At 57.4% G+C, this 23,805-nt stretch overlaps 9 protein-coding genes across 9 annotated transcripts; 4 read left to right on the forward strand and 5 right to left on the reverse strand.

Moving 5' to 3' along the window:
- Positions 1-1,016: 1,016 nt before the first annotated feature.
- C8Q71DRAFT_725881 (uncharacterized protein) lies at positions 1,017-2,158 on the reverse strand (the record flags this gene model as incomplete). The annotated part of the gene is made up of 4 exons (XM_047921728.1): positions 1,017-1,486; positions 1,544-1,802; positions 1,857-2,097; positions 2,148-2,158. 4 exons carry the CDS (start codon positions 2,156-2,158, stop codon positions 1,017-1,019), a joined length of 981 nt encoding a protein of 326 aa, XP_047776002.1.
- Positions 2,159-3,373: 1,215 nt separating this feature from the next.
- On the forward strand, positions 3,374-7,918 carry C8Q71DRAFT_909693 (uncharacterized protein; the record flags this gene model as incomplete). The annotated part of the gene is made up of 9 exons (XM_047929057.1): positions 3,374-3,395; positions 3,446-3,877; positions 4,114-4,577; positions 5,892-6,299; positions 6,347-6,553; positions 6,604-6,961; positions 7,009-7,025; positions 7,083-7,118; positions 7,168-7,918. 9 exons carry the CDS (start codon positions 3,374-3,376, stop codon positions 7,450-7,452), a joined length of 2,229 nt encoding a protein of 742 aa, XP_047776003.1. The 3' UTR covers positions 7,453-7,918.
- A 13-nt stretch (positions 7,919-7,931) lies between these two features.
- Positions 7,932-9,592, reverse strand: C8Q71DRAFT_909694 (uncharacterized protein; the record flags this gene model as incomplete). The annotated part of the gene is made up of 7 exons (XM_047929058.1): positions 9,494-9,592; positions 9,191-9,435; positions 8,948-9,131; positions 8,720-8,894; positions 8,556-8,668; positions 8,286-8,503; positions 7,932-8,228 (listed from the first exon to the last, which is right to left on the reverse strand). The coding sequence occupies exons 2-7, from the start codon at positions 9,305-9,307 to the stop codon at positions 7,932-7,934; spliced, it is 1,104 nt and encodes a 367-aa protein (XP_047776004.1). The 5' UTR covers positions 9,308-9,435; positions 9,494-9,592.
- A 303-nt stretch (positions 9,593-9,895) lies between these two features.
- On the reverse strand, positions 9,896-11,844 carry C8Q71DRAFT_774740 (uncharacterized protein). The gene is made up of 7 exons (XM_047924548.1): positions 11,653-11,844; positions 11,403-11,591; positions 11,163-11,346; positions 10,929-11,112; positions 10,774-10,883; positions 10,391-10,722; positions 9,896-10,329 (listed from the first exon to the last, which is right to left on the reverse strand). The coding sequence occupies exons 2-7, from the start codon at positions 11,517-11,519 to the stop codon at positions 10,183-10,185; spliced, it is 1,074 nt and encodes a 357-aa protein (XP_047776005.1). The 5' UTR covers positions 11,520-11,591; positions 11,653-11,844; the 3' UTR covers positions 9,896-10,182.
- Positions 11,845-12,437, forward strand: C8Q71DRAFT_774743 (Flavinator of succinate dehydrogenase-domain-containing protein). The gene is made up of 2 exons (XM_047924549.1): positions 11,845-12,179; positions 12,242-12,437. The coding sequence occupies exons 1-2, from the start codon at positions 11,862-11,864 to the stop codon at positions 12,389-12,391; spliced, it is 468 nt and encodes a 155-aa protein (XP_047776006.1). The 5' UTR covers positions 11,845-11,861; the 3' UTR covers positions 12,392-12,437.
- On the reverse strand, positions 12,438-14,443 carry C8Q71DRAFT_814342 (glycosyltransferase family 32 protein). The gene is made up of 2 exons (XM_047926087.1): positions 13,028-14,443; positions 12,438-12,979 (listed from the first exon to the last, which is right to left on the reverse strand). Exons 1-2 carry the CDS (start codon positions 13,944-13,946, stop codon positions 12,534-12,536), a joined length of 1,365 nt encoding a protein of 454 aa, XP_047776007.1. The 5' UTR covers positions 13,947-14,443; the 3' UTR covers positions 12,438-12,533.
- Position 14,444: 1 nt separating this feature from the next.
- C8Q71DRAFT_774746 (protein phosphatase type 1) lies at positions 14,445-16,607 on the forward strand. Its single transcript, XM_047924550.1, has 7 exons — positions 14,445-14,837; positions 14,896-15,027; positions 15,090-15,320; positions 15,379-15,555; positions 15,603-15,754; positions 15,825-15,959; positions 16,021-16,607. Exons 1-7 carry the CDS (start codon positions 14,780-14,782, stop codon positions 16,132-16,134), a joined length of 999 nt encoding a protein of 332 aa, XP_047776008.1. The 5' UTR covers positions 14,445-14,779; the 3' UTR covers positions 16,135-16,607.
- Positions 16,608-17,051: 444 nt separating this feature from the next.
- On the forward strand, positions 17,052-18,999 carry C8Q71DRAFT_713169 (Formyltransferase; the record flags this gene model as incomplete). Its single annotated transcript, XM_047920900.1, has 8 exons — positions 17,052-17,289; positions 17,342-17,416; positions 17,804-17,892; positions 17,942-18,220; positions 18,274-18,375; positions 18,436-18,570; positions 18,628-18,810; positions 18,871-18,999. The coding sequence occupies 8 exons, from the start codon at positions 17,052-17,054 to the stop codon at positions 18,997-18,999; spliced, it is 1,230 nt and encodes a 409-aa protein (XP_047776009.1).
- Positions 19,000-19,146: 147 nt separating this feature from the next.
- C8Q71DRAFT_195295 (uncharacterized protein) lies at positions 19,147-21,338 on the reverse strand. The gene is made up of 3 exons (XM_047916901.1): positions 21,195-21,338; positions 20,945-21,129; positions 19,147-20,877 (listed from the first exon to the last, which is right to left on the reverse strand). The coding sequence occupies exons 2-3, from the start codon at positions 21,003-21,005 to the stop codon at positions 19,295-19,297; spliced, it is 1,644 nt and encodes a 547-aa protein (XP_047776010.1). The 5' UTR covers positions 21,006-21,129; positions 21,195-21,338; the 3' UTR covers positions 19,147-19,294.
- Between the last annotated feature and the right edge of the window lie 2,467 nt (positions 21,339-23,805).

The raw sequence follows: 23,805 nt of genomic DNA on the forward strand, positions 1-23,805 counted from the left end.
GAGGGGAGTCAGAACGACTGCGGTGAGTGCCTCGACTCTTCACTGTCTTCCTCTCTCTCACCCTCTCGTTTTGCTCACTCACCCTTGCTCGACGTACCTATCCCGTCCAAATGTGCCCGTCATCTGCCATCTCGTACGTCCTCGCACCCGCCCTCACTCGTGCGTTGTGTGGTTCTGACCGCCACGCCCAGGTCGCTGTCGTTCGACTTTCCCTCTCCGTCTGAGCGCTCCCGCCGACCGCCGTCTCCTGCACGCTTGCACCCGCCCTCGCTTGTGCGTGTCGCGGCTCTGCCGTCGCGTCCGCTCGATGCGAAGTTTCCTCCCGAACGTAGTCATCCTCCGCTGCCGCCGTCTCCCTCGCGCTCCGCCGTCCACCTGAACGTTCACGGCAACTGCCCCGCGGACGGCCCTCAAGACGAGCTGTGCGAAACTGCGCACATGGTACCAGTAGCTGCCCTGCCATTACTAGCCCAAGGCCCGAGCTCGACCATCCGCGCGCTCTGTGCAGTGGCGAGCCCCGCGCGCCGAGGCATTCGTCAAAACCGCGATCAGACGACCTACGCGCAACGAACACCTAGCCACCGCGCAAGCTGCGCGGATGGGCCCGGCACCGCTTTACAGGAGACTCGGCCCAGTGCCAGCACCTTCACAACAGGGCCCGTACCGTCTATGAACAATGTAGTAGAATTCATACTCGATATCTGAATATATTTCATTGTTGACGTACTATTGGGTCTCGTTGTGTCTCGTTGTGTCTCATTGTGTCTAGCATGCCTTGAATGCACTTGAAGTCTGAGCAGTCTAACTAGCCTAAAGGTGTCTAGAGGTGTCTTGTATTAGAGAGGAATCTACTAATCCAACTGCTCACGTCTGAAGTGTCTGATTTGCCTAATTGTCTGTATTTAGGTGTTTTAGACAGTATTAGAAGGCTTTAGACAAACTGACGGATTTGCTGATGGGCCACACTAGGAGTGTATGTACAGTAACAAGTTGGCTGCATCTGCATTTGTACCAGGTCAGCTATCAGACTCGGTACCCATACTATAATCTGACGGCGCTTCGCCCGATGTGCTACTCTCTGATCCAGAGTCTCCCTGGCTAAGAATCCGCGTAAGAACTGAAACAGCCCTGCACCACTTCTCAGCCCGCGGCAACCACAACTCGTGTGGTAGCTCAACCCGCAGTGGTGCTTTTCTCCTCCCGACGACGAGGTTTTCGTATGTCGGGTAGCCGATGTCTTCCCAATCATCGCTCCGAATGTTCATGTGGGGCGGTAGGAAGCCAGTGTTGGAGACCTGTTCCAAGATTGCCCAGAAGGCATCCTCGTCCTCTTGTGACTCAAATGGGTTGGAGTGCCGGGCAACCTTGACAGCAGCATGGCGGATATTTGATTCTTGGCTAGCGATGATTTGGGCGACTAAGTCGTCATCCTCGTCATCATCCTCGTCCTCGCTGTCGGAACCAGTGCCACTTTCAGGCACCTCGCCTGTATGATTGCTCTTGTGGGTATCACTGTTTCCTTAACTGCAGATAAAAAGCTCACCAGCTGAGGTCCCGAGCCATGCTTTGCCCACATCCACTTCCTCCCTGGGCTCTTCCTGCTCGGCTTCCCCATCTGACTCGTCCTCCATCGGCTCATCTTCGTCGTCTGTATCTTCGGAATGCCCTGCTCCAGTCTGGCTCCGTCTCCTCAACTTTGGAGCTCCTGCAACACCGTAATGCTCCGAAAGGAGGTCTGGGTGGACAGTGGCATAGTCATCATCGTATATCCCGACAGTCACACGTGCCAAGTGCCGAATGTCCTACAAGAATATGTAAGACTCCTCCTTGAACTGCAGGCTTGCGAAGCGACTCACTGAAGGTGTTTGGTTCCGATGCTTTCCCGATAGCTTGTGCATGTTCCAGTGGCGAGTCCAGTCGTCGGCATCACGATTGATGTCGCCGAGGAAAAGCTCTTGCAAGAGCCATAGGTGTGTTGGATTGCTAGCGACAAGGCCATGAAGGCCCTCAAGCCGGGTGAAAAAAACTCGCCATCGCCTGACGAAGCCTTCCCCAACATCGACCCAGACTCGCTCGATCTTCTGGTTGCGCGTTGAGCTGGATAAGAACTCAGCAACTTGCCTAATCAGTCTAGAAGCTGTACTCACGAGCCAAACATAAACGAGGCTCGATTTGGGCCCCGCAGCAGGATCATATATGCTGAGACTAAGATGTTCTCCCCTCCCCGGTCACCCCGGGCCCGGAGTGGCAGACCAAAGATCTTGACAGCTCGCACAAAGCCCCGCAGAACTGTTGCTGGCCGGTTGTTATTTGATGCTCTCATCCACACGACCTGCAGCATTTGGCGTCAAAGACCTGGCAAACAAAGAAGACAAGAAATCGCACAGCATCATCGTGACCATCAATCCCACCATGCAGGACCATACCCCAGCAAATTAACTTGTGGTGACCATCGATATGCCATAGGTGGTTTGGACGTGGAACAGAGTAAACCCGGCGCTCTACTGCTTTGTTCCGGCGCAGTGCAGCACCGATTGCATCAACTCGGTGCAACGAATCGATTATCCGGGACCTCTGGACCCTCAGCCAATTGGCACGGAAGAAGGAGTGGACATGCCGGATACCTGCATTTGGTCGCTCGAGTTTGAATGAGCGAACGAGTTGGTCTATCTCCTCGTCGCCAAGTGCTGCATAAGAGTAGTCAATGCCATAGCTCTTCATGTAGCGGGTAACTGTCGATCGGTTTACACCAAGAGCTGCAGCAGCTTGCTGGATGGTTATGCTCCGATATGGAGCAAAGGTCTCTTCGAGCCAGGACTTGCTGATCACTTTCCGCGGGCGCCCCGGTCCGCTGGATCGCTCAATGGCGATAGGGTTGACCACAGTGACACTGCGGTGCTCCCTGAATGACATATGGGTACTTGAAACACTGCAGATTAAAGCAGAAAGCTTTACCGCTCAGTATCTGCATCGATGGCTAGCTGGAGGCCCGATTTCATTCTCCCGACCTCTGCACAAGTAGTCTTGACCCAGCTCCATGCACCTCCCCTCCGAAGCTCTGGCGCCATCTCCTTGATCAGCGGAATTACTTGTCGCTCGAGAGTGTCCTTGCAGATGCTTAGTCGCACCCGATCGCCTTCTTCCTGAAGCAGCAGCCTCGAGACATGGTCGCATAGGTTCGTTATTTGGGTGTGTGCAGCGAATAGACCACCCGACCAGCTCTCCTGGTCTTCAGCCAAGCATGGAGGGAGGGAGGGAATCAGAGACATCAAGCAGGACTGAGTGCAAGAGATTACTCGCAGGCCACAGAGGCGAAACCCATTGTTTACATTTGTTTTGGACTATTGACACAGCATGTAAGCTGGCGAACCCCATGCATCAGGCACTCAGATTCAGTACTACATGTACAACTACCAGACTCCTCAATATTGAATCTATCAATAAGGCCAGCAGAAAAGAAAATTGAAGAAAAAGAGCCAGCAAAAGGGTTCAAGGGCAGGCGAGAGCAACAGCGACGACAAAAGCCACAGCGAGAACGAGAGCAACAGCAGCGAGGACAAGAGCAATAGCAAGGATGAGAGCAATGGGGGCGAGGGCAATGGCGAGGGCGAGGGTGAGAGTGAGAGTGAGGGCGAGGGCGAGGGCGAGGGCGAGGGCGAGGGCGAGGGCAATGGCGAGGGCGAGAACAATGAGGGCGGGGGCGAGAGTGAGGGCGAGGGCAATGGCAGGGGCGAGGGTGAGAACAATGGGGGCGAGGACGAGAGCAGGGGCGAGGGCAAGAGCAAGGGCGAGGGCGAGAGCAATGGCGAGGGGGGCGAGAGCAATGGCGAGGGGGGCGAGAGCAATGGCGAGGGTGAGAGCAGGAATGCGGGCAAGAGTGAGAGACGATTGGCGAGCGAGCCCAGCAGCCACGAAAGCAAACAGCGGGAGCGGTGACTGGCTGGGCCAAGCCACTGTCCTCAGCTGTCTGCTCTGCAGCAAGGGCGGGGGTGAGATCAGGAATGCGGGCAAGAGTGAGAGACGATTGGCGAGCGAGCCCAGCAGCCACAAGAGCAAACAGCGGGAGCGGTGACCGGCTGGGCCAAGCCACTGTCCTCAGCTGCTGCTCTGCAGCACCAGGCCCGCAGAAGGTGGTTGTGCAGGAAGAGCCTGCACAGGCAATTGGCGGCCAGCCCCTGCACTCGGCGACGTGGCGCGCCCGGCCGCGCACACAGACGGTGGCGCAGCACAACGCGGCGGGCCCCCGCGTGCAGCAGCAGCGGGTACTTGCAGCGCGGTTTGCTGGCAGCGGCAGCAGCGCGGCGCGTGCTGGCAGCGATGGCGGGTGCTGGGTCGCGAGCAAGACGCGCGCGCCGTTGATGATGTCGCGCACATCGACGGTGGCGAGGCGCAACACGGTGGGCCCCGCGTGGCGCGGGGCGTGTGCTGGCGGCGGTGGGTGCTGCGTCGCAAACGAGGCCAACCGCGCGCGCGCCGTTGGTGACGTGGCGCGCACCTGGCTGCGCGCACCGAAGGTGGCGCGGCGCGACACCGCGGACCCCCGCGCGCGGCCGCGACGGGTACCTGCAGGCAGCGGGGTGCGTGCTGGCGGCGGCGGGGTGCGTGCCGGCGGCGGCGGGGGTGCTGGGTCGCGAGCGAGACGCGCGCGCCGTTGATGGCGCGGCGCGCACCCAGCCGCGCGCACTAACTGGCGCGGCGCGACACCGCGGGCCCACGCGTGTGGCGGCAGCGGGTACCTGCAGGCGGCGGGGTGCGTGCTGGCGGCGGCGGGGCACGTGCTGGCGGCGGCGGGGGTGTTGGGTCGCGAGCGAGACGCGCGCGCCGTTGATGGTGCGGCGCGCACCCAGCCGCGCGCACTAACTGGCGCGGCGCGACACCGCGGGCCCACGCGTGTGGCGGCGGCGGGTACCTGCAGGCGGCGGGGTGCGTGCTGGCGGCGGCGGGGCGGCGGCGGGGCGCGTGCCGGCGGTGGTGGGGGTGCTGGGACGCGAGCAAGACGCGCGCGGTTGGTGACGTGGCGCGCACCCAGCCGCGCGCACAGCCAGTGGCGCGGCGCGACACGGTGGGGTGTTTGTTGGCGGCGGAAGGGGGGGGGGTGGGGTGGGGTGCTGGGTCTCGATCGAGACACGCGCGCAGTCGGTGACGTGGCGCGCATCCGGACGCGCGCGCAGACGGTGACGCGGCGCGACACCGTGCGCCCCTGCGTATGGCGGCGGCGGCTACGTGCCGCGGGGTGTGCGCTGGCGGCGGCGGCGGCGGGTGCTGGGTCGCGAGCGAGGTCAGTCCGGCGCGCGCAGTTCAAGTGGCGTGGCGCGTACCTTCAGCTGCAGCCCCTGCACGCCGCAGTGGCAGGTACCACTTGCAGGGGTAGCTGCTGTTTCCCGAGTGGGAGAGCCAGCCCGGCGGCAGGTGGGGTAGGTCGTGAGCCGCGCGCGCAGTCGGTGACGTGGCGCGCACCCTGCGCGCAGTCGGTGACGTGGCACGCACCCGTGCGCATGGCGGCGGCGGACGGTGACGGTGACCGGTGGTAGTGGCGGCGGCGGGTGCTTGCAGCGGCGGCAGGTGCTCGCGGTAGGTGTGGTGGGTGGTGTTGGGGTGGTGGCAAGGCTCGCGCAGACCGCCCGCGCGGGCTGCGCAAGATAAGCGCCCGCCGCCGGAAGTTTCCGGCGCCTTTTTCGCGCCGCAGCCTCGAGAGCTCTGCGGCTTCGCACACGACCCTGACGCACCTTCCCTACACGCAATTCGCGGCAAACGACGCTCACATGGGACATGGAAAGACAAGGCCCGCCTGCAAAACGGCAACAGCCACAGCAACTGAAGCCCGTGATGCTGATTTTCTCGCTTTTTGCCAATCCTTTGCTCTGTCGCGAGGCCTCCCCCTCCTCAACCAGTCTGCCGATCCTGGATATTTCGCTGAGCTTTTCACTTTCCTCTCCAATGAAACCGCTGGCACCAATATAGACCTTGGCCGTTCTCCAGTTACGGAGTTCATCAGCCACTGCTCACGACTGCAAGGCCGCCTGCCCGACGCACTCTGTGCAGCGCTGGAGCAGCGGAAGCGGGAGGTTGAGCTGAACAGGAAAGCAAAGCGGAGGTTTATTGCAGATGTGGGGCTCATGCAGGGAAGCAACGAGGACAGACTGGCTGCGCTTGAAGCCTGTGCAACTCTGTACTCCCTCCGAGAGCTCCCGGACGAGGTTGCCTATCCTCCCAAAGGCTTCTTGGCCTGCGAGACAGAGGTGTCCAAGGCAGGCTGGTCAGACTGGGTCTTAACACGCAATCTGCATGACAAACGTGATGTGAGTAAAGATTTTAGAAGTCTAGCTGCACTTCACACCAGTTATAGACCCAGGCAGCCCTGTGCGCAATGCTCTGCGTGGACCCAGACATGCTGAAGCTCATCGTTCCGAAAGACAAGGATGTTATTGTCCGCGACGAGGAAACGGGCGAGATTGTTCTCATTGTCAGGCGGAACCTCTGCAGCGATGCGGAGGTACTGGCTGGCACCGACAATACTGTGGTTCTTGACTGCAGCATGAAGAAAGGTGCTCGGGTGCGTAACTTGCTGTTCTCTAGCCTATACAGTACTGATGGCCTCCACAGTTAGATGATCCGGGCAAGCTTGTGCTTGTGGGCTATTCTGCGGGTTCTCGCTCTTCACCCGCTTTCGACTATTCCCGGAACATAGAGGCCAAGAAGCTGTCGGAGGAATTTGTGCGCAGCCACCACATGGCGGTATCCTCCTCGTTCAGCCTCTTCTACCAGCTGATGAGGGCAAACCTTCCCAACGAAGTGCTGGAGGACTACGAGGAGTACATCGCTAAGCATGGCTTTCCTCGCATGGACGCACGTGGTGCAATACCTGTCGATGACGAGGGCTGCGGTGACTATTACGTGAAGAAGGGTGGGAAAACGTTCACCTTCCATGGCGCAAAACTTGCGCCGCCTGCAGGCGTAGCAGGTGTGAACTATGCGAGGCAAGCTTCACATTGATGCTCTGATTTGTAGTTCTAACTCAGCTGCAGGTATATCCACCATGAACACGCACCCCATAAATATGCCTATTCCTGGACGACGGGCAGGAGGGCGAAGACTGGTGGAAACTTCTACCTGGCATCGTATGGTATCAAGATCGAGCAGGCTGCTAACACACTCATCGTCTGGCAGCCCCGCCATTACCATGGCACAAGCCTGCTCGGAGATCGGCCCGAGGACAATATTGCTCCTTTCGCGCAAAGTGGATTTGCCTTTGTCACGAGCACTCGACTCGCGACGTCTTGGAGGAACTACAAGGACAAGAAGATCTCGCATGAGGAGGCGATGCAGGAATATGCGGAGGGATTGGAGGGGGACATTGATGATTCGGAGCCTGAGGTTGAGTGTCGGAGTACAAAGACGCCCTACTCGCTCAGGCCACGAACTGGGTTGCGGGCACGCGAAGGACCTTACTAGTCGGGTTTACAAATAGTTGCAAACGAGCAGAGATTGATACAGGGAGCACAATTGCGCAAGCTGGACGTGTTGAGTGCAGGAGAGGCATCACGCGCGAGCTCGCACGACGCAAGCCGAGGTAGAGGAGGTAGGATGAACAGAATAGTCGAGCACAGAGAGATGCACTCGACACATTTGGGCGCTTCGAGTCGCGTGTGTAGCGCATCGCGCATCGCACACGCGATGTCGGTCGTGCATAGCGCGCCGCATGCGCGATGACGGGCATGTGTAGCAATGTCGACAGCGGGCGTGTGTAGCATCGACAGCGGGCCTGTGTAGCGCGTCGCGCGCGATGGTGGACACGCGATGGTGGTCGTGTGTAGGGCATCGCGCGTGAGCTCGCGAACCTGTGGCCACAACGATTACATAAGCAGTTCAAAGCGCGACTTACCACATTCGACGACAGAGCCAGACCGAAAAGTGGGATGGGGAGAGCGAATTTAATTATGGGGATGGGTGCCGACGCGGAATTGTGGGATGGATGGCACCGGAATTGTGGGATGGGTGGCGGGGGCGGAAATTCTGGGATGGGGGCGTGCGAAATTCTGGGATGGGGGCGTGCGAAATTCGGGGATGGGGGCGTGTGCGAAATTCTGGGATGGGGCGAATATTGCAGCAAACGGTACGCCATAGGCCTGAGTAGGAGATTCCTCCTTCTTGACAGCACCAGACTGACCCCGTCGTGCCTTGCGTAACCGCTTTCGATCAAGCCTCTTCCGCAAAGTCTGTATTTGGGCCTGCCATGTATAACACCTGAGCCGCAACACAGGCGGAGATACTACATCGTAACGCACCTCGAGCGCCGCGGCATCCTCCATGTCGTCGTCATCCTCATCCTTCGGTACGGATGACTTTATGTCCTCGGTATCGTCAGTGAGATCTATGATCGTGGACGACACGCCATCTAGCCGAGGCCTCTTGCACGGGCGCTCTGACCGAGGCAACTTGTCGGGACTGTCATCGCGCGGCGGATCAACGACGATCGGTTGTAGGATGCCTGCCTGGAGAATCGCTAGCGGTAGATGAGATGACGTGCACGTCGGTTCAAGATACCAATGTCTCACCTAGGGGCCTATACTTGAACTTGAAAATAATATATGGTGCTGACCAGGTGTCGATGTCATCCATCTCCACTGCTCGCCCTCTACGATAGGGACTTGCGACTGTTGGGCCGAATCTAGCTGAAGTAAATAACGACTGACAGTGATTCTACGAGCTGCATACGTACGAGACACAATGCATGCCACCTTTCTTCAAGGACTCATGAACGGGACCCAAGTTGTGCGGTTCTCCGACTGGTGGACTCCAAGGTACTTCGTGTAAAACCTTTGCCCGGCCAACAAAAATTTCAATGAGACCAAGATCGTCTACCCACGGTACTTCTTCCGCAGCGTCCTCATCATCTATCAGGCTATTCAGCCATAAATTCATACAAAAGTTGGCCATGAACACGGACCTGTGACGGAGATGTTGGAGAACATCATTGGCCTTATTCCATTTCTCCCAACTTTGCAAGTGATCGATCGACTCAGGCGCTTCGGCTTCATGATGGATGTCTTTGAGAACTCGTAGTTGTCGACATACACGTTGAGTACCATGCTCTGCGCCGAGGAGTGATTGCTACATATTATTTCGAACACCTTGTGATAGAATATATTAGTACATCAGCACACAAAGCGTCGATGAACCAAATGCGTGCCTTGTCAGATTGGCTTGCCACATAGCATTCAGCAACATTGCCCTCGATCTGAAGGTTGTGATCGTCGAGTGCCTGGCCGTCGCATGTGATGCGAATCTCAATGTCGCGATGCCTCATGACGAAACAAGACGGTAGAGCTCCAAATCGTTCTTGGTGTATGCAACTGGAAGATGAGACGTCGCTCAACGCGGGAGCAGTATCGCGGTGGTTGCCCTCCAACGGACGTGCTCAGTGCAACTGTACTACTACCGTCCGCCGTATAAAATGACCTATGGATAACACGAGGAATAATCAAAGACTCACTGAGCCTATCTCAACGTTTTCGTGCGCTTACTAGTAGCTTAAGAACTCAATGAGAGCAGAAGCACAGTTGTGCGAAGTTGACAAATGCGCAGCGGCGACGCAGCCGTAATGGCAGTAGACCGGCGCGCCACGGTGGGTACTACTACTAGTAGTCGACACGCACACGTGACACGACGTAGTATTAGTACCGTATCCTGCCAGCGCCAGGTCGAACACCGTGGTTACAACTTACCATGGATAGCGTGAAGACAATACAATGATCTCAAGAGCGAATGTCGATTTTGCACACGGTAGCCATGGGTAGAGCACTGAGCACCTCCGTATTATAGGTCAAGTGGCAGTTCAAGTGTTGAAGGAGTCAGCAGTAGTAGGCCGCAGTCGCATTTGGAGCGTTCGATCACCTGAAGTGCAAGCCGATATTAATTCATCCGCACCCCTAATAGGGACTGTACTGTGGACTAGTGTCTGTACAGTAAGTGAAATCAGACACGAGAATCATATGCCGCTGTTAGCATGACAAAGCGAGGGCCACATCACAGTATCTGCCGAGGTACAGTACGAGAACTGCAAGAGAGCTGGTATCATGTAATAATCATCCCAATTACGCACTGACATCTGCAAGACTGCAATGGAAGAGTTCAGAAAATACACCCGCCCAGTGAAAGAAGGCCTCCCGGCGGCGAAGTGCCTCAGTCGTCTGTGAGGTCTATGACACCGCCATTGAATCCACCGAGCCGAATGGGAGACACCTCCCTCTTGACGACACGAGATTGGCCACCGTGCGCTTTCATCGTGTTGGCTCGATCAACCCGCTGTCGTAGAGCCCGTATCTGAGCCTATTCAGGTGCAGGCGTGTTCAATACATGGAAAGTCTCGGAGGTAGATTGGCGGGCCCACCTCCAGCGCATCCACGTCTTCTACGCCATCGTCGACCTCGCCTTTGACCACAAGCGGTTTGGCGTCCTCCGCGTCAGTTGTGGACAAGCGGTCCTCGGTGGGAGGCTCTGCAGCCTGCGGGTTGCTGTCACGGCGCAGTCTCTTTCTCGGCATGTCCGCCTGAGCCTGGGATCCATCTCGTCGTTTAGGACGCAAAGACACGTCAACGACGCCTGGCAGCGCTGCAGGGGTCAATGGGTCTTCTTGTACTGCGAAGACGCCGTCCCCGGGAGCTGTACCGTCCAGCCCATTGAGTTCAATCATTTCTATGATACCGCGTGCCTTGAGGATTGCTGGCATGGAATGAGATTCCACAACCGGGTGTTGAGATATCTAGAACTCACCGTGAGGCCTATAGTGGAACTTGAATGTGACATATGGTGCGGACCACCGATCGATGCGCGTGACATATTTAGTATTCGTGGGCTTACGACAAAGAATTGTTTTTCCAAAGCTAACTGGCGGTTAGGTCGAGGTCTGAGGCCCATGAAAAACTCACGAGACACAATGCATCCCGCTCTTCTTCGTCGTCTCATGGAGGGTCTCGATGTTCTCAGGCTGGGCTTTTGTTTTGCGGGAGGGCGCCCATGAGGTCTTCCTTTTGAGTCGTGAACGCGTAATCTTAACCTCTATGGTGCCCGGTCGTTTGCCGTCAGGTATCTCTCTCGGAGCATTTTCATCATCTGCACATCCGTTCAGGAGATACCTTGCACAACGATGGAGCAAAACGGACCTGTGATGGGAATTTCTGCAAACAGCAGTGTCCTCGTCCCATCCACGCGGCCATCCTCGCAACGAAGCGTTCTGTTTAAGCGGCCTCCGCTCATGGCCTCCGGTCGAGGAAACTGCTGGCCGTCTACGGCAGTCAAGACTGATACGTGCTCCAAGGAGTGATTACTGCATTTGATTTTGAATGTCTACATATGGCACCTGTTGTCACACTAAATTTCCACTCAGTCTTGAAAGCACATACCTTGCCAGCCTCACTAGCCACGTAGCACTCAACGACGTTGCCCTCAACTTCGACATTGTATTCATCCAGCGTCCGACCATCGCACGTAATGTGCACTTCGCAGTCGCGGTGTCTCATTTACGTACGAGGAGTGATACTGAAGCTGGAATTGCAGCACAAGCGGCGTGTCCGAGATCCTGAGCTACAAGCCTGGTCAAAGGAGGTCTCAGGGCACAATTCCGACGCATATATACACCGTCGAGGAACTTACCGAGCTTAAAACACAGTGATATGCAGTAATCAAGGGCGTTCGCAGCGAAAGACGCGTGTGTCTGGAGTGAACTGTAGTTGTGACCTCGAAGTACAGTAGCCTCGAGACGCGGTTGCCACAGACGCGCAGTAACGCGTGACGTCGATCGCCGGCGCTTGTAATGGGAAGCCTACGAGCGCCTTTCGCCATCCCGCTCATCCACCACCACCATGGCGCATCTGCTGCCCGTCCTCTCGCAATGCCGTCGAACATTGTTCAACAGGTTGATTACGACAACAGCGGCGCGCTTCGCCGACCCATGGCTGCTACCGGGCACACCCGAGCACATTGCGCAGACAACGTCGCCCGCAAACGCACCTCCGCCGGAACCCCTGCCGCGACCGGGCGAGGCGGTCGAGACGATGCGCGCGCGGCTCGTGTACCAGGCGCGCAAGCGGGGCACGCTGGAGAGCGACCTGGTGCTGAGCACGTTCGCGAAGGACCAGCTGGGCGGGATGGATGAGGCGGAGCTGCGCGAGTTCGACAAGGTGCGTGGCGGGCTGCGCGTGATGGTTATGTGGCTGACGAGGGGTGGGCTGCGGTCGCACAGCTTATGGACGAGCCGGACTGGGACATCTACTACTGGGCGACGGGCAAGAGGGCCCCGCCGGAGCGGTGGGCGAACTCGAAGCTGTTGGACAAGTTGCGTGTGCACGTCCGCAATGAGGGCAAGGCTGTCAGACGGATGCCGGACCTGTAACCATAGCCCACAATTACCTATGTATATTGCGTCCAGGAGAAGAAAGGGTTAGCAGCAACATACAGTATGACCGACAGCAATAAGTTACAACCGTGCATGGGCCCTGTCCCTAGTCCCATCAACCAGCACGTTCCGAAGGTCGTCAATATTCAGTCTCTATCAGAGCCTCCTCATAACGTTTAAGAAGCAATCGCTCCACCCAGCCATCTGTGGGATATGCCTTTTCCCACTGGTTGTGAAGATGCACTGAGAAGACGTGCCTCAGTGCCCTATCCAGCCCGCCGCCCTCCTCGCGGTCCAGCCCCATCGTCCACTGTCCATTCTTCGGATCCGGTGTGAAGGGATCGGGCAGTCGGTTGTCGAGCCTACATGAACGTGCGTCGGAGAAGCAGAAGGGCAGGACCTTGGGCGGAGGGACGCCGGCAGCTACGAGCCGCCGCCAGAGCTTAAGGTAGAGGAGTGCGCCCCAGTCCGTCGACCCTTTGCGGGGCGGCTGGGACGTCGCCATGATGTGGAAGGCCTCGCACAGATAAGCCGAGTGTTGTCGGAAGCGCATGAGCGCGCCATTGAAAGGCATGTAGATTTTGTCTGCACCGTACTCAGTCACGAGCATCGTGAACGGAAAGCAAGGCTCACCATAGCAATCCCACTGTGTCACGAACTCGTGCTCTAGCAAGGGAGCGAGGTCCCGAGTGAGCAGCGAGTCCATATCCACCCATACTCCTCCGAATGCCCACAGCACGAGCAACCTCACCAGGTCACCGTCGATCCACGCACGCGTGTCCTTCACACGCAGCAGGTCGCTGCCCTCCAGCGATGTCCCGTGCGCGAGCTCATCGTAGTCCACCACCCTCAACTCGAACGCCTCCGGAAAGCGCTGCCGCCACTGCGCGAGGATCGCGTTGCCCGAGAGGTCGCCGTTCGACCAGAGCACGAGCGTCGCGTGGTCCGTGTCCTGCGTCGCGAAGAACGACTTGAGCATCCACTCCTGGCGCGGGCCGAACGCGGCGAGGTCCGTGCGCCAGTACGTGTGGTAGTAGGTGCGGGGCTCGCTGGCCAGCGCGTCGACGGGGCGCGGGCCCTGGATCGTCCCAGCGAAGTCGTAGCAATCCATGCCGAGCCGCAGCGGGAGCCCCGCGTGCACCTCCGTGAGCCGGAGCCCGAAGACAGCCTCGGAGACGTTGTACTGCGGCGACACGCGGTCGGCGCGGAAGCAGCCCGCGAGCGGGAGGACGGGCGCGATCTCGGACTGGATCCAGTCGCGCGAGTAGAACGCGAGCTCGATGTGTGGCTCCCAGACGAGCAGGCCGCCGAGGAGGAGCAGCACCACACACGGGAGGACGAACTTGAGCATGGTCATCACGATGCGTGGCCGGAGGAGCTGGTGCTTTGCGGCGAACCATCGTCGCCTCCAATTATGGGGAGGATTGGGAGGGGCGTCCGGGAAGTCTTGGTAGTGGGCCGTTGGCGAAGAGCCACCGCTCTCAGAGCGTCGCCGCGCAGTCGTCTCTGAGAATGCATGGAGCGGGAGACGGGTATAGTCGCCTCTTGACATCGTGAAGAGGCAGCCCGAAAGTCGGGGTGCTGTGACGGTCGTCGTCGTTCCCTCACACTCGAAGCACCGTGCCCAGTATGCTATTCGCGTTCGTGGGTTCTCGGGGTCGCAATGCCGGCCTGGATGACCGTGTCGTTAGTTTCTGCACGGGCCCATGAGTGAGGACAGATGTAAGCAAGTACTGGTGGCCGTTCCAGTCGCACAGACGCGTCCACTACATGCTTACGTAACCAGACTACATCGCACCGTCCAGTAGCACTCGACTCGATGATCGTGCGCATATGTAATATCCGCGTCTCTCGAGAGTATCAGAAGGATGCCTGATTGAAGACAAGGACATTGACGGGCATGCTACGGCATCTCACCCGTCCTGAAGCGGTGATTGCAAAGAAAACCTTCGCCGGATTCGGGGGTGCGGGCTATCGATGACAATTCTCGGGCGCAGCAGGTCCATTCACGGCCTCGGTGGACGATGAATGCTCTTGCGCGGCTTGAGGAGCACAGGATGGAGCAGCTCAGGCCCAGAACGCGGGCGATGGGACAACAGCGTTTGAGAGTCCGCCGCGCACTCCGCCCGGTGCGCGGTGGCGCGCCCGACGACCATCTTCTGACAACTTGTTATCTACCCCTACCTGCTCTCAAATTTCGCATTTCTGGTGTTGCAGCCGGCTGACCACCGCCGCCCTCATCGTCGCGCACTCTCTCTCCGAGAGGTGGTCCGTGCATCCACCCCAGATTCCGCTCACAAAGACACCGAAAACACCCTCGTTCACGACCAGGAACGCCCACGCTCACGACCGATTCCACGACCATCTCTCTGACTTTGTCAAGCCATGGCGGATTCCAGCACCGAGATTGACCTCGATTCGGTCATTGACAGGCTTTTGGAAGGTGAGCGAGTCGCGGTGGCCGCGCTGGTGTGTCTGACGCGGCGAGCGCCGCCCGGCAGTGCGAGGAAATCGTCCGGGGAAGCCGGTCCAGCTTGCAGAGTACGAAATAAAGTATCTGTGCACAAAAGCCCGCGAGATCTTCATTAATCAGCCCATCCTCCTCGAGCTCGAAGCCCCCATCAAGATATGCGGTAGGTCTCTCGCCTTTCTTTGCTTCCACCCCGCTTGACGTGTAGCGCATCATATGGCGCAGGCGACATCCACGGGCAATATTACGACCTCCTGCGACTCTTCGAGTACGGCGGATTCCCACCAGAGGCGAATTATCTATTTCTGGGCGATTACGTCGATCGTGGCAAGCAGTCATTGGAGACCATTTGTCTGTTGCTGGCGTACAAGATCAAGTACCCGGAGAACTTCTTTGTGCTGAGGGGCAACCACGAATGCGCCAGCATCAACAGGATTTATGGGTTCTATGACGAATGTGAGTCATCACGATGTCCCTGATCGCGCCATACGCTTACCGCCTACGCGCGTCCTAGGCAAGCGCAGATACAACATCAAGTTGTGGAAGACGTTCACCGACTGCTTCAACTGCCTGCCCATTGCCGCCATCATTGACGAAAAGATCTTTACAATGCATGGTGGTCTGTCACCCGACCTGCAGTCAATGGAGCAGATTCGGAGGGTAATGAGGCCCACGGACGTCCCGGACACAGGTATGTGGCTTGCTCTATGCTCTATTTCATCTCTCACCTCGCCACAGGCTTGCTGTGTGATCTTCTCTGGTCAGACCCAGACAAGGACATCACGGGTTGGTCAGAGAACGATCGAGGCGTGTCGTTCACATTCGGGCCCGACGTGGTGTCCAGATTCCTGCAGAAGCACGATATGGATCTTATATGCCGCGCACATCAGGTACGTTTACTACTTCTCGAGGATGTCCGGTGGGGTTGCCCCTTTCATTAACGGCATCGATTTGTTCCAGGTCGTCGAAGATGGTTATGAGTTCTTTGCGAAGCGGCATCTGGTGACCCTTTTCTCGGCGCCTAACTACTGCGGCGAGTTCGACAATGCAGGAGCGATGATGAGCGTGGACGAGACGCTACTTTGTTCGTTCCAGGTGAGTAATACCTATCTTCGTTCAATGGCGCCACTCTGAGTACCCACGGCGATACATATAGATTCTGAAGCCGGCCGAGAAGAAGGCGAAGTACCCGTATGGTGGTGTCAATATGGGACGGCCGGTTACACCACCGCGCAAAGGAAAGAAGAAGGATGCGAGCAAGATGGGCTGAGGCGCGCACCCTGTCAGTACATCCTTGCCTTCTTGGTCAGACTCGCCACATACGCTCTTTCCGTTCAATGTCTCTCATTGGTCTCTTTCGGTTATCTTGGTGGCTGGTCGTGCGTGGGCAGAGGTGTGGATGGGTGCAGCGGAAGGATGGGAGAATGGGGAATACACGGCGGACGATCTACGCTGGACGCCGTGCCCCGTGGGGCAGTGATGTGATGTGCTCGGCCGGCAGGGCTGACGGGGGCGGTGCGCATGGCCGCAAAAACGAACGGAAGGATCCGCACGCATGCCCATGGACTCGACTGCATAGCACCGTTTAATACGCTATCGCACCTCTATTCTGCACGATTAACCTGTGTACGACCCAGATTCTCTCCGCCCGTGTCTGCCTCTGTATCACTCCATTCTACCTATCTATTGGCTCAACCCGGACATTGTTGCAGTATCCTGATAGAATCTCATTTTGCCTCACCAGGTGCAGGTCGTCCGACGGCTAGACAGTCAGTGTCCGCTTCGGATCCGACTCCAAACTCAACCCATTCCCGTCCGCCCCGGGCAGTCGGCCTTCGCAATACCGCTCGCTTCGCCGACATCCTCCTCCGTCCCTTGACCCCCCGCGTCAAAGGCCCTCCCACTCCCCATTTGTACTCAGCTCTCCGTCTTGCTCTCAGTTCCTTCAGTGTGAAAATAGGTCACCGTACATTACAGATTAAATAACAATTATTCTGTTCCTCGAGTGTTCTCTGCCCCCGGAGATCATCTGCACATCGTACACTGCTAGTACGGGGGTCATATGTGCTGCAGTATGCTACAGTCTACTGTTTGTACCTATTACAAGGAGGATGAGGAGGCAGAAGGTCACGCGACTTGCTGGATACAAGTCTGCGGTGGCAAAGGACAGGCGTAAGCCACGACTTCATGCTCAACCTGCGAGCCGCGCATATCTCCTCTGCTCTGCCAAGGCCCTCTGCGGCCTGCTATAGTGTCTCAAAATGCTCTAACAACCGGAACAGATCGCGGCGCGTTTCGGTGCCGTGGAATGGCGTCGGTGCGCGGACGTACAGCCAAGCTCCCGCTCACGACCCGTTCAAGATCCTGTACCTCGGACGCGACGAATTCTCGTGCTCGGTGCTTGAAGAGTTGCTCAAGGCTAAGGGTACGCCTCTGCCATGAATGTACGCTGACTGGGTGTAACACGGAATGCACAGATGTGTGGCAGGAACTGGCGATCGTGACGACGCCGGACACGAGGGTTGGCAGGCGAGGGGAGAAGTTGGCTGTCTGTGAGTCTCTCCCTTGTCTTCTGATGTTTCAATGGATGCGTTTGCTGCCGGGCGTGGCGGGCGTGGCGGGCGCTGGCCGACAAGCAATTCAGATGAAGTGCCAATGAGCATCGCGACCCAGGGTATGTAATAGATCCCGTAACGCTGCTGGTCGTCTCGGCAGGTTGGGGATACTACTCATCCTGATGTAGTGATCCAGTTCTGCGGAAAGAAGCAGTCGGAAGGATCTCACAGGAAGACGCTTCCGTTCTTTCTTCGAGCTGGGCTTATCGCGCCCATGGGCCGGCTTGTCATCGTTTCCCATCTTATACCGAGCACTACATGCGTTGAGCTGCTTTACGCTGCAATGCCAATATGCATCGGGCCCTCAACACTGACTATGTGCAGCTCCTCTCAAGGTTTTCGGACAACAACTCGATCTGCCGGTGCACTTCATTCCATCAGGCAAGGGTAAAGATGTTTTGAAAACATGGCAGGTACGCACATTCGTCAATGACGCTCTCCCTTACTAATATCCATGTACAGCTGCCGCCACCATGGTCCTTGCAAGGCGCCACTCCGTCTCCCTCGCACATCATCGTTACCGCCTCTTTTGGCCGCATCTTGCCCAACTCTGTGCTCGACCTCTTCTTGCCGAACAGGCGTCTCAACGTGCACCCATCGTTGTTACCGGCGTACCGTGGAGCCGCGCCCATCCAGCATGTTATCCTCGATGGGCAGAAGGAAACGGGGGTGTGCATCGTCGAGATGATGGAACGCGCAAAGGGGCTTGACGCAGGGGCTATCTGGGGACAAGAGCAGGTTGTAAGTGTAGAACAACATGGAACGCCGTCAGGAACTCACGTATTCTACTGTAGGCCGTTCCCAAAGATGCTACCTATGCGAACCTGCGTGACACCTTGGCTCCAGTAGGCGGTAGGCTCTTGGTCTCTGTCCTTCGTGATATGCTGTCCGGAAAGGTGCGCATACAGGCCATCACACGATAGTGTATTGCCACCTAGATTTGTCATGCCCTGCAGGCAACGTCGAAACCACAAGCAGAGGATCCTACTACACCTCGAGCGCCTCTTATAAACTTGGAAGATGCAGTAATCGACTTCGAAAGCATGACTGCGGAGCAGATTGCTCGGCGCTCGCGTGCTATCTCGCACCAAGTACGTCGCACCATGTCCGGCTCCTCGTACATCGCTGATACGCGTACATTCTTTCAGAGACCCGTTGTGACCTCCCTCAAGAACCGTCGCACGCTTCAATTGCATTCTGTCACTGCTGTCACTGATGCAGCTGACGTGCTAGAAGAGCAATTGACTACTGTTGGGACGGCTATCTATCATCGACCGACCGACTCACTTCTCGTCCGCTGCGCCTCCGACACAGTTCTCAGTGTACAGAAGGTGAGTAGGGCCTGGGAAACCTTACTGAGCAGAAGTGAACTTAACGTCCTGGCCTTGCAGGTGAAACAGCAAGATCGCAATCTGCTGGCGGCTAGAGAGTGGTGGAACGGCGTTCGTCCTGGCCTGCGGCAGGTAGAAGGCGATACAGGGCCCGTTCTTTTCCTGCGTCCTCCAGTCGGCCCGTCGTAGGCACTCACAACCTGATTCGGCGAATGATACAGCAAGTCAATCCGATTAGTGACCGTCATTCTACATCACATCTTGGCTGATACATCGCCGTCCGAGCGTACAGCAAGTCGTAAACATTGGCATAATTCGTAGTGTTAGATCTACGCGTCAGCACGAACAATTATCAGAGCGAGACATCGCAAAAAAAACGAAACATCAGATCGGTCTGCGAAACCGGTTGTACCATGACCACGCTCCGCCTCGTTCCGCAAACCCGATCGTGTGTCAATCGGCGGCAGCGTTTGGTCAGCGTGCCTCAAGCGAGGTCCACACTTGCCCTCCTGGACCGCCACGCGCCCACGTCCTTCAACCCGGCGAGCAGAGACTCCACGCGCTTGAGCGACACGCGGCGGGGCAGAACGATCTCCGTCAGCTCCTGCAGCTCCTGCGTAACCGGCGGCATCCCAGGCGACTTCGGGACCTCCTCGATCTCCGGCGGCTCGTTGGACGTATGGTCTCCGTCTCCATGGCCGACCTCGGTCTCTACATGGGCTACATGATCACCCAGCAGATGAGCGCTGTCCGCATATTCGTGGAAAGAGGGTGGCGGCGATATACCGATCTCGTGTCCATAGGAGGTGGAATAGGTTGAGCTGGGACTGGCAGGCCTGCGCTCCGTTGTCTCGACGACCTTCTGTTCGGTCCTGGCAGCAGTCTCCACAGATATCTGGATAGGCGCGGGCGGCACCGCGTGAGGAGTCTTGTACAACAACGCCCTGGTCGCGACCTCGCGCGCTACTGGGGTGAGCGACGCAGCGGCGGTGGCGCGACCAGACGGCACAAGGGCGATATCTTCGGGTCCTGAGATCCAAGCCGTAGTATTACCACCTGGGGACGTCGCGCCGTTAGACAGGGTCGGCGCGCTGTCCAGCCCACCAGAGATCAGGACGTCCGCCACTGTCCACTCGCAGCCCCAACTGTCGTCCTTCTTCGTGACCTCCTCCTTCGGCGTCAGGGGCACGAGGGCACAGTCGAGGGCCTTCCCGAAGGTAACAGTATGCATGATGTACGACTGGACGCTCTCGACTGCGCCCGCGGCCTTCTTCGCATCCGCCTCGAGAGACATCGCGCTTGTGAAGGAAGCGATGAACGCCTCCATGCTGTCAACGAGCTTCGCGCTGGCCTCGGGGTATTGAGCGGCCTCCGGAGGCAAGAGGTGGATGATCTGCGGCGACGCCGCGGAAATGAGAGGCCGCATAGTGGTGGCCCTGGGAGTAAGCAGCGCTTCGACGTGCGTGCGAGGCATGTCCCTGCAGGACCGCTTCTCCCGGTTCGCATTGGTCGAGCCACCGAAGATAGATTTCGCTTTTCCAAAAAAGCCTCGCGTGGACGAAGGCGTGGTTGTGTTGAGCTTGAAGAACGGCCGACTGATGGTCGTGATGTAGATAGTATGGCGCAGCAAGACATTGTCAGGCAGCTGGTTCGGAAGGAAGTTGACCAATACGTCGAACGGCCGCTTGGCATCTACGCTCGTCGCCATGGGTGCACCCACAGGCATGGAGTGCCTACGAGCGGAGTGGCGACCTACGCGTAAGGCGTTGAGTCCACTACGCCTGCCCGACGGTAGGGTGTCGTCCTCGTCGCTCTCGGGCAGCTGGTAGATGCCTGAGCCACCGTACTCCCGCCAATCGCACGCGACGTGCTCTGCCCAGAGCAGAACATTGACCAGGCGCGACGTGTCTCCGTTTTCCGTCGAGAGAGGTTTCGACAGATGAAGGATCCGCAGAGCAGGGATGACGAGGTTAGGGATGTCGGGGGGCTCGTGTGTAACGACAATGACCAAGGAGTGTGCGTAGTGCCCAGACAACAATATAGGGGAGAGCTCCTTGTACGTCGGTGCTGTCGATTCGACGGGTGGGCATTAGCAATGATACATCCATCCCGGACTATGAAAGAGGGTGCTTACCACCAAGCACAAGGACGACATAGCAGCGAGGAAGAGAAGTCGCGGAAAGGAGGGTGTCCATCTTGAGGAACCAAGTGTTACGATGCGCGAGGAGCTTGCTCGGAAGGGGTATAAGCCCGAGGTGGTTGCGTCGCTCACCACCTGAGGCGCCATCCTTATGGTCGTGTTCGACAGGTATGGGCACTCTGGTAGGCATGATTAGTAGCGAGGCCTTGCAGGCGAGGGGACGACACGAAGAGCATATATTCACCAGGAAAGGCCGCTTTGGCAGCGCCGCATTGATGGTCGGCATGTAAGTCGTCTTCGGGGTCGTGCTCGCTCTAGGCGGGCTATATAACGCTGTTACAGGGGGTCCGAGGTAGTTAAGTGACATATTTGGCCGTCACTGACATGAGACAGCAGAACGCTTGGGCGAGCAGCTCATATACTCGATGAGCATATCCGCCGATGTCATGCTGAGCCCATTACACCAGATAAAGAATGCGAGAGACAAATCTGGTGCGCTGCAATGGAGCGAGGCGAGTTAAGAACTTGTCCGCTGCCTTCATGGAAAGCCGTCCTATGCACCCAGTTCTTGGCATACTGTTTGGGACATGGCATGCGGGGGCCGCAAACGGCGGCATGATGGAAGAGACCTGTTCTGTGATTGGATGGCCTGTTCCATCAAGAGACGATGACAGGAATTGCTGAACCACAGCTTTTGGACGCCACAGGCTGTGAAGCCTGCTCTGAAGGCCTGTTGGTTCTGCAGTGGATGTGAGTCTGCAGTGGATGTGAGTCTGCAGTGGATGTGAGTCTGCAGTGGATGTAGCGTAACAACATGAAACAGACAAGCTACGTACCTCCCTCCGCTTTGAATAACACAATTCGAAGCGTCACTGAGGAGCGATCTTTTAGGCGGTTGTAGCCTCGTATTGCCCGTGTTGTTTGGCTCATCGACTGTCAAAGCTGTAGAAGTAGATGCGACGTTGAGTAAAAAGCTCGGAGGGGCGCGCTTTCATCGCTGTGAAGGCGATATACCAGAGGCGAACAGATTGTGGATGGATACCAATGACAGTCAATCCCGGTGATTCGAGCGGCCACGGTGGCGGCCACTAGCCTCACTGGCACTAATAGGTGGCAGCGGTAAGCGCACTTGAGCTTGAGCGCTTGGATTCTGGATTTCGCCTGAACGCGATCACGTGCGATATAACAGTCATCCGGTTGCGACTCATGCACCCCGAGCCTCCAACCTTCGATTTCATGATAAGTATGCTGCTCGCGACCTCGACGTGTACGTCTTCTCGAGCTTATTTGCATCCACTGCGGCTCTACCTTTGATAGGGAAACAACAGCTGTTGACCTCTCTAATTGATGTTCGTCGCGTTCAAGTTGAACTGATACGCCGACCGGTAGCTGCAAAGCTGGCAGCACCATACCGACGCAATCCAGACGGGCTCGTCTACTTAGCCTATCAAACGCGCAGAACAATGAAGCTTCCTCGCCTCGGGATCAAGTCAGGATACGTCTATACCAACGCGACACTGCTATACACGAAGCTACATACTCATACACGATAGTCGCACACGAAAACAATGAGCCGATCGCAAGACGCAGAAGATATGCTGCTATAAACCCAACACCTTCATCTTCATTGATGAGGAACTATCATAGTGGGCCGTCGACGTTGATTTCATTCATGAGGAGCGGTCGAGTCGGTGGGATACTCCGCTTCTTCTACGTCTCGAGGGAATGGTCTCTCGGAGTCATAATTGACGTCCACAGAATCTGCAAGTGATGGCCCAGCCAAGCCATCAACGTCTAGCTCGGTCGCCAGCTCGCCGTCGCGGTGACGTAGGGTGTGCTCAGGCTCGGCGGCCTTAGTGCGCAAACGACCGAGTTGCTCTATCTTAACGGTATCGTCAATATTCGTCGGCCGTTGTATGACCAGGAGCACTTACAGTGATGACATCCCTAGGTGCTGCTCTGACATATTGATCCCTATCCCTCCTCATAGTAGGAACAACGTCTTGCACTGATGGCCTCGCCCGGGCATCATTGCTTGTGGCCGTATGCCCGGGTCGAAGCCTGGCATTCACTGGGGAGCCCACGTGCCCTCGTACTCCGGGTCCTCGGGTTGTGGACGCGGATGTGATCACCCTCTCGTGTTCTTCGATGCGTTCCACTGCTTCAACGGGTAGACGAGACGCCACCAGTTGAGGTCTGACACCGGCGTGAGGGTGTCGAGAATGTGGGGCGGGCTCGCGCCGGCTTCGAGTCCGGGTCTGTACTATTTCCTCGAAGGCAAGCTACTGTTGGCTTCAGTGACTGACCGCAATGCGATGCTCTGCACAGACTCACGAAGTCATCGATCATTCGCTGGGTCGCCATTGGAAGTGCGTGATAGTCAAATCCGTGCTTGAGGAATGGCTATGCAGGGCTATACACAGTCGCAGGGAAATCGAGTGGGATGCGGTCGGCGGCTGTGGTTTCAGGTCGCGAGGTCAGGGCCACTCATATATACCTTCCCGGTAGCGATTTTGAAACCCAGCACAAGCAACTTCACAGAAAAGGAAAACGCCAGGTTGGCCACAGCACACGCGCGCAAAACAAAGCACGCCAAACGTGGTAGCCGGGCCACGCCCCACTGGATCTGGGATGCCGCCACATGTCTGCGTCTTCTTGTGAGGGTCACTTCGCCGCCGCCCACGGTACACTACTGACTGTAGCTCGACAGTGACAAATGCTTATCGTCACGTTCGACGCACATCGTTCCATATCCGCGCGTCCGACCCCGGGCTGCTATCCTTTGCCACTGCCCGCTGGTGGGTTGCTACGGCTGGAATTTCTCGTTTGTAAGTTGTGGGCGTGGGCGTTGTCAA

The sequence above is a fragment of the Rhodofomes roseus genome, assembly GCF_022264815.1.
Source record: "Rhodofomes roseus strain CIRM-BRFM 1785 chromosome Unknown C8Q71scaffold_19, whole genome shotgun sequence".
Taxonomy (NCBI): Eukaryota; Fungi; Basidiomycota; class Agaricomycetes; order Polyporales; family Fomitopsidaceae; genus Rhodofomes; species Rhodofomes roseus.

Coding starts and splice junctions, on each gene's coding strand:
- C8Q71DRAFT_814342 (XM_047926087.1), bottom strand. CDS start 13,946: ATGTCAAGAGGCGACTATACCCGTCTCCCGCTCCATGCATTCTCAGAG. Junction 12,980..13,027: donor GACACAGTGGGATTGCTATG/GTGAGCCTTGCT, acceptor AGTACGGTGCAG/ACAAAATCTACATGCCTTTC.
- C8Q71DRAFT_774740 (XM_047924548.1), bottom strand. CDS start 11,519: ATGAGACACCGCGACTGCGAAGTGCACATTACGTGCGATGGTCGGACG. Junction 11,113..11,162: donor TGCAGAAATTCCCATCACAG/GTCCGTTTTGCT, acceptor ACGGATGTGCAG/ATGATGAAAATGCTCCGAGA. Junction 10,884..10,928: donor AGCGGGATGCATTGTGTCTC/GTGAGTTTTTCA, acceptor ACCGCCAGTTAG/CTTTGGAAAAACAATTCTTT.
- C8Q71DRAFT_774746 (XM_047924550.1), top strand. CDS start 14,780: ATGGCGGATTCCAGCACCGAGATTGACCTCGATTCGGTCATTGACAGG. Junction 15,556..15,602: donor CACGGACGTCCCGGACACAG/GTATGTGGCTTG, acceptor ACCTCGCCACAG/GCTTGCTGTGTGATCTTCTC. Junction 15,960..16,020: donor CGCTACTTTGTTCGTTCCAG/GTGAGTAATACC, acceptor CGATACATATAG/ATTCTGAAGCCGGCCGAGAA.
- C8Q71DRAFT_195295 (XM_047916901.1), bottom strand. CDS start 21,005: ATGGACACCCTCCTTTCCGCGACTTCTCTTCCTCGCTGCTATGTCGTC. Junction 20,878..20,944: donor TGTCGTCCTTGTGCTTGGTG/GTAAGCACCCTC, acceptor TCGAATCGACAG/CACCGACGTACAAGGAGCTC.
- C8Q71DRAFT_774743 (XM_047924549.1), top strand. CDS start 11,862: ATGGCGCATCTGCTGCCCGTCCTCTCGCAATGCCGTCGAACATTGTTC. Junction 12,180..12,241: donor AGCTGCGCGAGTTCGACAAG/GTGCGTGGCGGG, acceptor GCGGTCGCACAG/CTTATGGACGAGCCGGACTG.